At 35.9% G+C, this 16,417-nt stretch overlaps 1 protein-coding gene across 1 annotated transcript in view; it reads right to left on the bottom strand.

Moving 5' to 3' along the window:
* Window positions 1–16,417, bottom strand: part of ltk (leukocyte receptor tyrosine kinase) — a 56,096-nt gene that overhangs the window by 10,655 nt on the left and 29,024 nt on the right. Inside the window, exons 9-19 of the mRNA XM_067367858.1 lie at window positions 14,505–14,665; window positions 13,999–14,093; window positions 11,393–11,470; window positions 9,978–10,152; window positions 8,037–8,187; window positions 7,812–7,943; window positions 7,401–7,557; window positions 4,594–4,776; window positions 3,631–3,729; window positions 1,995–2,147; window positions 1,793–1,906 (exon numbers count right to left, since the gene is read on the bottom strand). Of these exons, the coding sequence (XP_067223959.1) occupies window positions 1,793–1,906; window positions 1,995–2,147; window positions 3,631–3,729; window positions 4,594–4,776; window positions 7,401–7,557; window positions 7,812–7,943; window positions 8,037–8,187; window positions 9,978–10,152; window positions 11,393–11,470; window positions 13,999–14,093; window positions 14,505–14,665 (1,498 nt within the window). The remainder of the gene's footprint in view (window positions 1–1,792; window positions 1,907–1,994; window positions 2,148–3,630; window positions 3,730–4,593; window positions 4,777–7,400; window positions 7,558–7,811; window positions 7,944–8,036; window positions 8,188–9,977; window positions 10,153–11,392; window positions 11,471–13,998; window positions 14,094–14,504; window positions 14,666–16,417) is intronic.

Raw genomic sequence — 16,417 nt, 5'->3', positions numbered from 1 at the left:
GTTAAAGAAAATTAACAAAAATGTTAATTTTTGTTAATTTTGGAAATGGGATTGTAATATCAGCTATCATATATTATCATATCTGTTTTCATATCTATTTATAGGCTGATTAGATGCAATAAAGTAATTATCAATATAATCACAGAGATCTACTGGTGCATCCCAACTTCCCAAGTCATTGCTTTTTACTTTTGATATAAATTCTTCTGGAAGGACTATGACCATTTTTAGTTTCCCTTTACGAGAAGTAAATTCAAAAGGTCAGTATGTTGAACCACCACCAGCGCAATGGATGTACTGTAAATTTCCACCAATAAAAATCATGATATCCTCCACAAGATGCTCACATTTATAGGGACAGTGCATTATGACACCCTCAATATTCCCTCACTGTCCTGTACTGGAAAATAAACCTTTTTTAAGCATAAAATGTTGTTGCAAGTACAAAACACAAAAGTTAAATAGCAGCAATTGTAATTAAGATACTGGTCAGCACGCATTTACAAAAAAGCCCATGAGAGAGACTACAGTTAGTTTTGACAATAATTTGGCTTAATTGTTTACATTCATTAATATCAAAGTCCATGTTTTAAGGTTAATAGCAGTCCCTGTCTTAGTTCCCTCCTCATTCCTTTAAGGGGTATTGTGCAACACTACACCTAGTAGTTTGATTAAAATAAAAAGCAAGCAATTTGTACAAATATTAAAACACTGTTCAAAAGCCAAGATAACACAACCTGATTTTTTTCATTCATTATTAACAAATTGCCTAAACAGCAAGAGCAACCACAGAATGATGAGAAATAAGTAAATATATGCGAACACTGCTGCAGGTATAACTGGCAGTTAGCTTTTTTAGCATGGTTTAAAGCTTCGGTAATACACATAAATGTATTTGATACGTTTTTAAAAAGGGGGTGAAGATTCATGTCATCCATATTATCCTGTGTACAATACGGTTCAAAAGTTTGGTTATTTTGTAATGTTTCTGAAAGAAGATTCTTATGCTCAGAAAGGCTGCATCATTGAATACAGTAAAAACTGTACAATTTTTTATATTTTAATGTTTTATTTGTATCTGATTACTTTGAAGGCAAAGCTGAATTTTCAGCAGCCATTACTCCAGTCTTCAGTGTCATATGAACCTAATATTTTTGTGGAAAACATGATGCATTTTTTTTCCTTTCAGGATTCTTAGAAAGTTTAATTACATTATAAATGTCTTTACTGACGCTTTGTTCAATTTAATGCTTCCTTGCAGAATAAAAGAATTTTTTCTTTCATAAAAAAATGTAATGATGCCAAACTTCTGAACTGTAGTGTCAATTTTCACTATATTACTTGTACCCTTTCCCAAAGTATTAAAGTGCTGTATGAAATTTTGCCACATAATTGTCTGTAATGTTTTTTCTTAATGTCACAGTTTTGTTCATGTCACATTTTTTAAGCTGTTAAAACTTTTTTTTTTTTTTTAGATGTTTGATGATGAAACACTAATGCCCAGTGGCTCCAAGAATTGCAGTTATTTTTTTGCACTTGCAAAATAATTATGGGGTATGAAAAAAAAGTTACTAACTCTGTTTAAAATTTCTGTTGCCTTTCCTGTAATTATTTTGTCTACCAGATCTAAAAGCACTGATGTTGCTCTTGCCTGAATGTTCTCTTCTGGGAAATGCAATTTTACACTAAATGTGCCCTGCAAGGTTACAAGGACACACAGTAAACAAAGCATGTCAGAGACGATGGAATGTTGACGGTACAGAGTTGACGCAGAACTGGAAGAATCTCTTACTGAGCGTGAGGCTGGCACAGGTCAGAACGACACCCGTTACTACTGTGGACGCGATCACCGCCAGGATAAATATCAGGGATGGGGGTCCCTCTGCCAGAGAGCCCAATGGAACAACTGGAGGAGTGATGAATTAGAAATATTTCAAACAAATGCATTTAGAGGCATACTTTTGAGGGCAAATAAATACAGGCTGTTTAGATACCTATGCAGGTGACGTTGTCTGGTGCGAGAACCTCGTCGCTGTCACACAGGCAGAAGATGAGTCTGGTGTCTTCATCTCGCTTACAGCTCTGGGTCTGACAGTGGCTACAATTCAGATACACCTCAATCTCAGCTTCCCCATGACTCTCCATGGCTAGAACACATACAAATACATCAGTGCCACACAGTAAATGCAAAACCTCTGCATTTCAATCTAGAGAGCCTTCTTGTCTTTAAGTTATGTTATATATAACTGCTTTGAACTAAATGAAAATGCTTGGGTAAAACAAGCAAGATTGCTATTCAAATTAAATTAGCCTCAATGATATAAAAAAGTGTATATTTAGATCATGTGTGTTTGCTTTGATACTATCTATATGCTAATATACTTATATATACTACATAAGGTTGACAAAATTAACTTCTGGCAGACTATAAATTTTAATATAAAATATTATGAAATATATTTGCCATTAATTAAAATACAGTTCATAATAAAAGATTTGGTAATACTTTATAATAGCGTTATAAAATGATCATGTTATATAATGATCATGTTATATAATGCTTAACAAACGATTAGTAAATTAACTAGCAACTAGTTGTCTTGAGATTTTAAAGTGCCCCTATTATGCTTTTCAGATATTACCTTTCATGTATCGCATAATATAGCTGTTTGTGAATGTAAAAGGTCTGCAAATTTTCAAAGATGCACAATAAATGAAGTTATTGTCTCCCAAAAGAAAGAACTGATTTTGAAGCACCTGAAACGAGCCGTCAGAAATTCCAGTCTTACTTCCTGCTTGAACCTACGTTTTTAACAAATATGCATAATGCCAGCTTGCGGTCTTCATTAGCTGCCCGTAAAATGTTTTTGGACAGAAACGTTGTTCCAGGATCAACAACATATGTTGATACAGAAACAAGTCTTAATTGGATGCATGTAAATCTGATGTAGGAAACCTCCAAAACAATATTAGGAACCTTCAAAAAATGCATAATGGGGCGGTTAAATATATATTGTTATTTAGAATATGTTAAGCAGTTTATAATGTTTGTTATTGACTTAATAATGAAAGTTATCATGAAGTATTACCAAGAATCTGTATTTGGCCTCTCAAGTAATAGTCAGTCTACATTCTAGCCTTTAACTCCAAACACACTCGCAGTAATAAACTGTGGCGCCAACTTTAATAAGTCACATAAGGTCTTCTATTATCTACCACGAGTTACATTTTCTCATTTTCATGTTTATTACTGAATCAGTGTATATGCGTGCATGTGTGTGTGTGTGTGTGTGTGTTTCTGTGTCTGGCCTGTTTTCTCAATGCAGCCAACTTCTATGAGAAAAACAATCATTACTAGTGTAGTGAATAAATGTAGTTCTACTCAAAATCTGCAAGATTCTGTCACTGTTTCTAGACTTTTGTAATAAATCAATGTATTTTATGAAAAATTAATGGTACGTAAACTTTCGAAAAAGGATTTTATGATCTTATTTTTTTAAGACGCTATAATTTTTTATTTAAGATGTTATCTTGCTCTTAAAAATTCTAAATGTCTTGCAGATGTAAGGGAATGCAAACTTAACAGCACAACTGTACATCATTATAGACAGACTAGATTAAAGGCCTGACCTGCAAGCGGTTGTAGAAATATCTTTCCCATGGGGTGAATAAAAGAGACACCATCTTGCCCATCTGCTGTGATTCCATCAAGAAGGGGCGCATCACCACCTGGGAAAAAGTGAAATCAAAAATAAAAGTACAATCATTACATCAGCCAATCCACTTCCTCAAATTGACAAAAAGACTTTAGGATTTTATTGGGCTATAAATGCACATGTGAAGTTTTTACTATTACTGTACAACAATCTTTTTAAATGAAACATCTGCCTCACAAACCAAGTAATTCTTAATGATAAGTCACAACAGATCTTTGTTTTACAGTATATGTTTCAGGACAAATTCACAGTAACTTTACAGAACATCTAAACAAGGATCTATATACACTCTCTACATTTTCTAGAAGATACTGCATTTGCATACAGTGTTTAGTTTAAGGGCCAGAGTATAAAATAAATAAATCAATTAAATACTACAATACAGTATAAAGCAATGTGTATCATAATAAATGTACATAATGCAATTTTATGTATTTTTAAAAATGATAAAGTCTACCATTCACACTTGGGTTCGGTAAGATTTTTTTAGACAATGCAAGGATGCGTTAAATTGGTCAAAAGTGACAGTAAAGTCATGTATAATGTATAATTTCTATTACAAATAAATATATTAAAATAGAAAACAGTGATGTGTTTACTTTAAATTGTACACATTCACATTTTTAAAATATTTCACAATTTTACTGTACTTACTCTATCTTTCAAAAACATAAAAAAAAATTACCGACCCCCACATTTTTGAACAGTAGTGTATATTTATATTTTTTCGATAATAAAAATGACTTAAAAAACAACAAAAGTCTGACAGCTTACTGTGCCCTTAGCCAGAAGTGTAATGCCAGACTTGAAGCACATAATTTTGCATTTGTATGGTTGTGATTGTGACATGTGCAAGTGTTTTTAATCTAACATTCACCTCTGTATCCTCCACCACCCCCTCCAGCGGTGCAAGCGCCCCCTCCTCCCCCAAAACCCCCAAAAGTAGCCCATTCCAGCGCTGACAGAGCCTCAGGACAGGATGAGCCTCCTTGACCTCCTTCAACAAGAGATTTCCCTGCCCAGGGGAGTGAGGATGAGTCGCTCCATCCACCTCCTCCACCTAAATACACACACAAAGACAAACACACACACACAATATTAAACTGTTTGTTTAGCATGTTAGTCTAAAGATGTTCCATAGACAAGTTTAAAGATACTGTTCTTCACTGTCTGATCTTTTACTTTTTGTGCAAATATATTTGTCTATAAAGTGAAAGCCTAGAACTGCTTTCATATGACAATTCTGAATAAAAAAAAAAGCATCTTCCAGATGTCAATCCCACAAAACATCCACCAAAGCTTGAAAGACTGTCACAAGATAATGTGATCCTGATGACTAAACTGAAACAGCAGCATCGTATTGTTGAGAAAAAAAAATGTTTGGTAGCTAATGGAATTAAAGAGCCCATAAAACATTCATAAATGTGGGATTAGCTGAAAATTGCTGGAATGGTACTTGCCCTTCATCCAAATCTAAACCAACGAGTAATTGTTAGCATTCAAACTAAACAATTTTAATATCAAATCACAGTAAACAAGCTGGACATATGCGCTGTGTCCCAATTTGCCTACTTATACTATGCCGTAAAGGTCATGTACTGTCACCGTTTAAACTGCCCTGTCAATCATCTTTTCACAGTTAAAATCCTCCACATTGAATTTAATTTCATTTAATTTCCTACCATTTTAGAGAGAAATATAGTAGCACCTTGATTTGCCAGTCATGGGCCTTTCATGCAGAGAACTCCCCATGTGTTTGTAATTTGCATAATGATGCATTTAAATGACCAAAGGTATCTTTTCAAAAGTTCACAATGCTGTTGCAGATAAAATATGAGGATAACATTGAATAAATATCTTTTTGTAAGGTTAGATACTGATTCTTAATCAACCAAACCCCTTTATCTAAACCTCTCTACTTAACTGTCGGATTCGCACATCCGTCACGTTTTTTTTTTAATCGTGTTTGTAGTTTTAATCGAATCTTCATCCAATACGCAATTGGTTGTAGGCAACATTAGCTGTTAGAGTGTGCATGAATCTGCACTTTTTTCGATTCTAATCAGAAAAAGTAGACTATACAGGTATATTTGGAATACTCATTTCAACATACTACGATTTGAGACACACTAATTCTAATTTCAAAAAAATATTTAGACATTTAGGACAGATAGTATGCTAATTGGAGCAGCAATGGACAAAAGTATTGGGACTCACCTCTTAATTGTTAAATTCAGGTGTTTCAATCAGACCCTTTCACAGGTGTATAAAGTCAATCATTTGTGAAATAAGGGACATTCTGAAGAGCTCAGTGAATTCAAGCATGGTACTGTGACAGGATGCCACCTTTGCAATAAGTCAGTTCATGAAATTTCATCCCTGCTATATATTCCACAATCAACTGTTATTGGTAGCCTATTATTGGAAAGTGGAAAATTTTAGGAACAGCAGCAACTCGGCCACAAAGCGGAATACCAGGTCTGCTACTTCCATAGCTGAAGAGTTCCAAACTTCCACTGGCATTAATATCAGCACAAAAATGATGGGAGCTTCATGAAATGGGTTTCCATGGCTGAGCAGCTGCATGCAAGCCACACATCACCAAGTACAATGTCAAGAGTCGGATGGAGTGTTCTAAAGCACGTCGCCACTAGACAGCAGTGGAAATGTGTTCCGTAGAGTGACAAATCACGCTTCTCTGTTTGGCAGTCTGATGGGCGAGTCTGGGTTTGGCGCATGCCAAATTTAATGAGTCTGGTCCGGAAGAACTTGACTGGCCCACACAGAGCCCTGACCTCAACCCCATCTTACACTTGAACTGGAACTGTAATAGAGACTGCGAGACAGCCCTTCCCGTCCAACAGAAGTGCCTGACCTCACAAATGCTCTGCAGGATAAATGGGCAATAATTCCCATAGAAACACTCCAAAATCTTGTGGAAAGCCTTACTAGAAGAGTGGAAATGGTTATACTGTAGCTGTGAAAGGAAGACCAACTCCATATTTTCTATGTATTTATTAATGTCATTACAGTCCTAGTTGGTGTAATGGTCAGATATCCCAATACAATTGTCCATATTTATATTTTTATATATATATATATATATATATATATATATATATATATATATATATATATATATATATATATATATATATATATATATATATATAAATACAGTACTGTGCAAAAGTCTTGGACAAGTTAGTATTTTCACCCAAAAAAAAATGGTTTTAAGCCAGTTATTTATATCTTTTTCTGTAGTGTGTCAGTAGGAAATATCAGTTTTCATTTCCAAACATTCCTTTTGCCATTAATTGTAATCCAGTGGGATTTTTGTATGCACAAGGAGTCTGACAACAGCTGGTATGCTCCACACAGAGATCTGATCTCACTACCATCAAGTCTGTCTGTGATTACATGAAGAAATATTGAGAAAAAATTGAGAAAGACTAGATCCAGAAGAAGTGTGGCAAAAACCTTTCATCAAAGCTGGCCTAAAACCTTCTTCTTAGGACAACTTAGTTCTTAGGACAACTTTGATGAACTTTTTTGATCCCCTCCAGATGTTGACTACTGTATATACTGTGCAGAAGTCTTAGTCAATGCAGGAATGAGGTAATTTCCATATTATTTTTTCATTCAATAAATACTGCAGTGAGCTGTGCTGTAAAGATACTGTACCTGCTGCTCCAGATTTGCCATTGACACCAGAGGCGGAGGTGTCATTCTCATATTGTTCAAGGAAAATCTGGTCCAGGCTGATTTCAGGGTCCTCCAGGTATGCCTTTCCTCCTCCTCCTGCTGCAATCAGCAAAGGCACTGGTTCCCCGTTCTCCATCTGCCCCCGGGCATCCCAAAAACAAGAGTTGCTTTTCATCCAAGTAAAAAGGAAAGCCAGACAGGCCCTCACTTACATCTGTGTTCCAATTCAGATGACTCCAAATTATTTCAGGATGTCTCAAAAATGCTTGTCTAGACAGGCACTATCAGCTGTCCACATGGCTCCCTTTAAGGGTACTCACAAGGCTGTGATGGATGTTTTTAAAGATGTGTTTGAGACAAAACAAGACTGGAAGAAAAGAAAGATCTTACCCGATATATGTATGTCGCTCCCCCACCACCACCTCCGCCCCCTGCCCACTTCAAGGCCGAACCATCACTGTCAAAACCATCTTCAATCCCAGAAGACTCGCCCAGACAGATTTTACGGGTCTTGTCGTTCCTCTGTATATATGTGAAGACAACACAGAAATTTAGAAACACAGCTATACATAAATGCATTGTAAATAACATGTACAATAGCCAAGTTTCACTCACTCCTGGACAGGCATCTTCTCCTTGGTGACCAATTAGGATGTAGAGGATGTCCCCTTTTTCCAGTGGGAAGATAGCTGAGATGATGACACCATGTGAGCGCTTGTTATGGTTCTTTGCTCCTTTCCCTCCTGCGGCTCCATAGGCTGAAATCCTGAAATTGATTGGTTTTTAAAAGCATTAATCATACTGCTTATCATACAGCAGTAAATTGGTATTGCTAATTTAGCAACAGTAAATCTACAAAGCATAAGAAAAAAAAAAAAAAAACATTTGTTGTCAACTAAGTGAATATTTTCCAGATAATATTTTAAACATTTGTTCTCACTTTAGTACACTTTCTATATAAAAGCAAATTATTTAACATTGGAAACAACATGTTTCCTTTATATAATTACTTAATATTATTCTCACACATTATTAATGGGTCTTCTTTATACATGAAAATATATAGCTGCCTTTATTTTAGGAAGGGGGTCCCTCGCAAAGGGATTATCATACTTAAGGGGATTATCAAGGGGATCATCATACTTAATCTATCAAGTCATAAGTGGGCCCAAAACCATCGCCATTATCCCAGTAAAAAATTAACACTATCATTTTAATGACATACAACTTGATTAAGCTGAGTTAATCCTAAAATGTAAAAGCAAAGACTTTAAAGGTAGGGTAGGCAATTTTTTCATAAACACTTTTTGTTATTCTGGTTGAAACCTTCTTCACATCCTGATAGCAATCAATAATAGAAGTTATTTATCTAAATATTAAAAAATGTATATATATATAATTTGTGGAAGTCTCAGGACGAAAAAACTTTGCCGCAATCATTGCATTCGGTCTCTATGTCAACACTATCAATGGCGAAATGAATCTGCAGCAGTCAGGTGTTACAAGTAAGAGCTCTGTAAGTTCTTTACGTTCATTATTATTGTAATGTTATGTGCTTTGAGACATGAGGTAATTTAACACCATCTCTTGTGAAGTTTTGCAGACTCTGCTGTGTGCATTCATGTGTTTTGAAGGAGGCGTGGCTTTGAAGAACGCTCTGAAGGAAGGGTGGGATCTCATGCTTTCAAAGCTAGCTTGCTATTGTTAGCCGCTCCGAAATTGCCTACCCTACCTTTAATTCCCTCACATCACTAAGGAAGATAAAGCTTCCTGTCTGAAGGCAAATACAATATTTTGTTATTAAAGCCAGTCAATGCTTAGGGCACCAAAACAAAAGAATACAATATAAAATAATTCAGTTTACGAATAAGGGATAGCCTGGGTTGGATCTCTATATTTCAGTCAGGCACCCTGAACGCAAAAGTATCACATCTGTCGTATAAGTTCATCTGATAGTTATCTGCTACATTTTCCTGTCTCCTACATGCCCTTCTTTTGCAGACAGTTTTGGAGTTGTTTTTAATGAGCTCCCATGACTAGCCTCTATAATCACTGTAAATCAGTTCAAAGGCTTGACTGCACAGGGGCCAGATTAAGTGGAGTACAGGAAGAGATTTATTCGTGCCTACAGCCAGTGAGTCATGCCTCTTGCTGCCTTTACAAACAAAGTGAATGAGACAGAGGAAACAAATAGAGAGAGAAGAAGAGAGGAAGACAGTTAGCAACTGTTTACACCTGGCATTAACATCTACTTAAAAGCATCTACTTGCATTCGATTGGATTTTGAAGGAGGAATCTCTTATTTCCAGACCATATAGATAATGTTGACAAAGCACAAAAAAGCAAAAAAAAAAAACTGTTTAAATGAGCGGCAACAAAATTTCACACAAATGTTTGAATTTTATGCATTTTAAATGTTGGTCGATAGCATAGGATGATCACCACCAGACTTCTTATCTAGGTTAACCAGTAAGACTTATTTGATCAAACAGGTTCTCCAGAAAAAACATACAAGATTGAACCCAAGATTGACTCTAAAACAGAATGAAAACTTACTTGTACATGTTGGTAGCTGGGACTCTCCACATCTGAACCCCTCTGAGAAGGCCCTCCTTCCCCACCACCACGCTGACATTGGTGTTGCGGTAGGCACTGTCACATTGTGCTTGAGTTGGACCTTGAGGTCCACTTGCTCCACAGGAAGTAAACCACCATGTTATAAGGGATGATTCTGTAAAATAAGACACTGCTTTTTTTTTTCATGTTTTTGAGAAGAAATTACTTTTATTCAGCAAGGGTGTATTAAATTGATCAAAAGTGACAGTGAAGACATTTAAAATGTTACAAAGATTTCTAATTCAAATAAGTGCAAAAGTTCTCATTTAAAAGTTCTAATTCAATTAAAGCTGCAAGCAGCGATGAAAGGGCCCTCGCACCCGGGCTTACCGCCACCCGGTTGCCTTAGGAAAACTGAACAGTGGGCGACAGACATTTAAGCGGATAGAGGAGAAATATGGCAAAGTCATTTTGATGCACCATAGTTCCTGCTGCCAGCAGGTGGCGCTTTGACTAGAACTGAATATTGCCATGTAGATGTCTTCAGGCCATGACTCTAATAAAACATGTGAAGTTTGGGGAAGATCAGACATTGTATGCCCGATTTACAACAACTTCCTGTTTAATGGTGAAACATCGAACTTTGTCAGGGCGCCACGGACACGTTTAAATTCAGTGAAAACTCTAGATCTTCGCAATTTAACTTCGCAAAGGCCTTTACATTAGACAGACCAAATATGATGTTGATCTGATTAAAGCTCTAGGAGGAGTTTGTTAAAGTTCAACGTCTGGAAATGGCAAAAACTGCAAAAATTTTGCAAAGAAAATAAAAAAATATCTCACATTCCTGTTGGGTTTACAGATTTTGCAACCAGGGGGTTTTGTAGGTATTGGGCTGTTGCATGTGTTTACCAAATTTCATACCTGTACGTACAGGGTGCTCAACGGAAATTTTGTAGGTGGCGCTATCGAGCCATTTTGCCACGCCTAATTCTGAAACCCATATCAGATGTAAATTATTGTAATTTCGGAGAAGAAGAAGAATTGACGAGCAATTACAATAGGGTCCTCACACCTTCGGTACTCGGGCCCTAAATACAGCTCTTTTGAACATTCTATTCAACAAAGAATCTTGAAATATTCAACACTGATAATAAGAAGAAATGTTTTGTGAGCATCAAATCAGTTTATTAGAATGATTTCTGAAGGATCATGTGACACTGAAGACTGGAGTAATGATGCTGAAAATTCAGCTTTGCATCACAGGAGTACATTTACATTTTTAAATATATTAAAACCGAAATCAGATCAGATAATTTCAGCCTTAGTGAGCATAAGATTTTTTTTTTAAATCTCACCAACTCTAAACTTTTGAGTGGTAGTGTATTTGTATAATATTCAGGAGATAACTGTACCTGATGCTGAGGGTTCTGGGAGAGGGCTGAAGGAGTCTAAATTATGTAGTCCTTGTCCAAGAAGCAGCTCATTTAGTTCTTATAACCAGATGTGGAAAGAGAACGAAGAACAAAGAGAGGAAGAAAAATGAAAATGTGAGACGTTAGAATCAAACAATGCATGTGTCATTTTATTTTTAAACGTTTTGCCATTTTTATTTTTTGTTGACAAGACCAGCAATGTGTTGGTTGCTGGTTTCCAAAATAGTCACCATCTTCACTAGCTTATCCAACAAGACTTCCGTGCTCAACCATATCCACTTAGACAATAGTGCTCATTGGTAAACAGCATGGCTATTAGGGGTGGGAATCGCAGGGTACCTCACGATCACGATACGTGGCTCACGATAACATTACGACACAGCAATTCTATATTGCTAGACAATCCTATAATGATATCACGATATCTGTCTAACTATGAAAACAAAATGCCAGTGAAAAGGTTAAGTGCAGGTTTTCTCTCTTTATTAAAGGATTAGTTCACCCAAAAATGAAAATTACTCACCCTCATGTCGTTCCAAACCGTAAGACCTCCGTTCATCTTTGGAACACAGTATAAGATATTTTAGATTTAGTCAGAGCTTTCTGTCCCTCCATTGAAAATGTATGTACGGTACACTGTCCATGTCCAGAAAGGTAATAAAAACATCATCAAAGTAGTCCATGTGACATCAGTGGGTTAGTTAGAAATTTTTGAAGCATCGAAAATACATTTTGGTCCAAAAATAACAAAAACTACGACTTTATTCAGCATTGTCTTCTCTTCCGGGTCTGTTGTCAATCCGTGTTCACGACTCCGCAGTGATGCTGCTGATGTAAGACGCTGCTGACGTGTTATCTGGTGTGCCCGAGCATCGTTTACAGTCTGAGGGAGACGCACGCTGTAAACAAAACAACCTTCGCAAACATGTCTAAGGATTTCGACACAGAGGAAGACTTGCATTTTTTTGCTCAGCCATATTTATTTGAACCTGAATACACGGATGAAGAACTAAGAGCGATGGAAGAAGCTGCACAGCAGCAACCGCTGTCACAAGCAGCGTCACTGCGGAGTCATGAACGCGGATTGACAACAGACCCGGAAGAGAAGACAATGCTGAATAAAGTCGTAGTTTTTGTTATTTTTGGACCAAAATGTATTTTCGATGCTTCAAAAAATTCTAACTAACCCGCTGATGTCACATGGACTACTTTGATTATGTTTTTATTACCTTTCTGGACATGGACAGTCTACTGTACATACATTTTCAATGGAGGGACAGAAAGCTCTCGGACTAAATCTAAAATATCTTATACTGTGTTCTGAAGATGAACGGAGGTCTTACGGGTTTGGAACGACATAAGGGTGAGTCATTAATGACATAATTTTCATTTTTGGGTGAACTAACCCTTTAAAGACCAAACTGTTAGAAGCAAAAAAAAAGTTTTTCAGTCTGTAAATTAAATTTAAACATTTTATGCTTATACTTTTTAAAACTTAAACTTTTCTTTCCATGTAAACTGACACATTTAGCCTAAGTTAACTGCTTATCGACTTGTTATATAAACCTGGTACATTTAAAAAATGACCAAACTCTTTTATTTAAACCTGGGAACATCTCAGTGATTACCAGCTTCCTTAAAATAACCATGGGAATAGTGTTGTCAAAGGCAACAAATGTGTTAAAAATGTGGTGATACCAGCATAGCCTAGCATTTTGAGTGCTGTTGAGCGGATTCTTAAACATCTCTGATTGGCCATTTTGTGTTAACGCACTCAACATATCTGTCTGTGATTGGCTACAATGATCAACGCTTCTAAAACAAACTGTAAATAGCATCTAAAAGCTACAAATCAATAAAAATAACATACAGGTCAAAAAGAGAATCAAGACCTCCAAAGTCCATGGCTTTTATTGGGTTAGATATTGTGGAGAATGAAGGTAATGAGTGAACACAGACCATGACAGTGGCAACATGACAAAAAACAGAAATAGGACTAAATAGAAAGCTATAGATGATATTTAGTGAACAGATGGCTCAGGAATTTCTCCAAATCATAGATTATGGGAAACAAAGTTAACAAGCATAGTAAATCTTGACTTTCACAAGTTTTGAACGTTAATTAACAGGCCCATCAATTCCTGCGGTCAATCGTGGCACGGAAACAAACCTGATTCTGAAGATCTATAAATACTAGAAAGTATTGTTGCCATTTTTACGACATTTGCAGATTGCGAAATAAGAGAGCGAATAGGGAGGCCGACTTATCGCTTCTCCAATCCTTCAAAACCAATCAAGCAGAGTCTAAATCAACCGCGTTATGAGAACCATCTCCCACTGTTAACTGGAGACAGCGGTTAGACATCATGTGTCCGCATCACATCTTAAATTCTCCATCTGTCTTACTAAATACTACATTTTTGAATACGCCTTATCTTTGAATGGTTGGACGCAATCAAGAGATTAAAACTGTAGTGTGGTCGATAAACTTGTGTGCCACAGATGGACAAATGGACCATTATTTTGCAAGAAATTAGTGTCTGTGTGTGCATACTGTACATACATGTGTGAGGCAGAAAGGTTACCTGTGTCAAAACATGCTGCACTTAAAGAAATGTCATCGAGTGCAATGTCGGCCTTAGAGCCAGAAGTCCAGAAAGCCCGCACTTTAAGATGGAAGCTGTGCTCAAAACAAATTACAAAGTATTTTAGACTAGGAGCAAAGGTCAAATCAGAGTTGTTCATGTTAATGTTGACATTAAAATTAAACAAAATAAGTAGAGTAAAGTAAAGCTCAACAATTCCTAATTTACATCACTCTAAGCAGGGCAAGACAGGGCAAAAAGTTCATTTGGGTAACATGCCTCCTCCTAATTTTAATTTGACTCTACATATTTAATGAATGGTTCAAATTTCATTCTTTTAACATTTCATCATTAATGATGAACATCATTAAATCAGAACTGTTCGGAGGTTAACTGAGCTCATGGCATAATAGTGATGTGTGTTGTGAAAATCATTTTCTTTCTTTTCTTTTACCACAGTACTGGGACAAGATGTCCCTTTTTACCCATCCATCTAATCATCTCACCTATTTAAGATCTTTGTTATTGGCAGAGTGATCTCTTGCCAAGCATCCTTCCAGTGTCCGGATCTCTCCCACATCAGCGGAGGTGCTGAGATTCCATTTTCCACCACTGTCAGGAGCACCGTTCCATTGAATTCCCCAAACAGGTACAGAGAGAACTGCAACTGCACAGAAAACCTCAGCATTTGATGATCTGCTACAAGACCAGATGTCACAGAATAATATCTTATTCATGGAAAATCAAGTGTAAAATTGAAACTTTGGCTGCATGTTATATTATTCTGTGTAAGCTATTTGTAGATATTATGTACAGATGTGTCCCTATTTTTCATGGACAATTAACTTGCAGTCTGTCTCAGAAACCAGAATACTTTGGCACAGTACAAACCGTTTTATGTGAATAGTGAAATATACACTACCATTCAAGAGTTTGGTTCCAAAACACTATAAATCCATTTTGATTAATTTGAGTAAAAATGTGTTTTCTTTAATAAGAAAGCGGCAAGATGAAAACCACTTTTTTTCTGTTTCAAACTTTCACATAGCATCTTTTGGTTATAAAACATAAAAAATTCTAATCTAGATTTAGATTTTCAAAGGTTTATTATAAAAACAAAAATGCAATTAATCCATCAATATAAAAGTTATTTTTCATATTGAAAATTCACAACAAAGTAAGCTGATTCACATATATGACAGCCTTTGAACTTTGTTAATACTAATCTTATATACAGGTATTTGACTAAAATACATTCAGTTTTCGCTCCCAAAATGAATTCAACGTGTCATCTTGTTAATGTTATAAATTAATTATGTCTCTGTTTGTCATTACCGCACGGTTAAAATAAACACATTTGCCGAGTACATTGGTATTAAAATAGGCTTTTAAAAACATGATTCAGTTTTGGAGACTGTGACAGAAGTTTGATGCTGTTGTGGAACAAACAGCCGTCATTTTTCCTCCTCCCAACTCGAGTGCCTCATCTTCTTAATCTCCTCACGTAAATGATTACATTTCAATGACTTGCGTTTTTTTCCCCACCGCAGAAATCACCGCAGGTTCATCAATGCCATCAAAATGATTCATTTTTCTGTTTTTGTTTGATCACAGTACAAAGCAGATAAGGAAAACTAGGATGCCGGGTGTATTCAGAGTGCCGCCATTACTGTTTACAGTGCGTGGAATGGTGCGCTGTGATGATCACATTCTGCAGAGACTGGCGTTTGTTGTGTTTTGGAAAGAAAGGGAGAAAACATGACAGAATAACACAACGGAATTCGCATTTTGCGCAAAATTAATAAATTACTTTTCAATACTGACCAGATACAATACTGATTTTGGCGGAAATTCAATTTTTGGAACCATTTGGGGTTCTTTTTTTAACCCTTTTATTCAGGAAGGATGCATTAAAGAAAAGACATTTACAATGTTACAAAAGATTTCAAATTCAAATAAATTATATTCTTTTTAACTTTATATTCATCAAACATTCTTGGAAAAAAATTGATCATGGTTTCCACAAAAGCACAGAAGGTGTCTTCAAATCAGCAAACAGTATCTGAATGATTTCTGAAGGAGCATGTAACACTGAAGACTGGAGCAATGGCTGCTGATATAATAAAAAAGTATATTTTCAAATATATTCAAATAGACAACAGTTATTTTATATTGTAATAACATTTCACTATAATACCGTTTTTACTGTATCAAATAAATGCAGTCTTGATGAGCAAAACAGACTTCTTTCATGAATCTTACAACCCCAAACTTTTTGAAAGATAGTGTAAATCATTACAACATAAAGGCAAATCTTGTCCTAATTATGATTACGTAATGTGAGTTTGAGTTAATATTTTATAATAAAATCATTTATATAAAATCATTATTATTTCTTTGATGTTCACTCCCACAGCAT

The sequence above is a fragment of the Chanodichthys erythropterus genome, chromosome 18 (genome assembly GCF_024489055.1).
Source record: "Chanodichthys erythropterus isolate Z2021 chromosome 18, ASM2448905v1, whole genome shotgun sequence".
Classification (NCBI taxonomy): domain Eukaryota; kingdom Metazoa; phylum Chordata; class Actinopteri; order Cypriniformes; family Xenocyprididae; genus Chanodichthys; species Chanodichthys erythropterus.
This window is presented reverse-complemented; position numbering and strand designations above follow the sequence as displayed.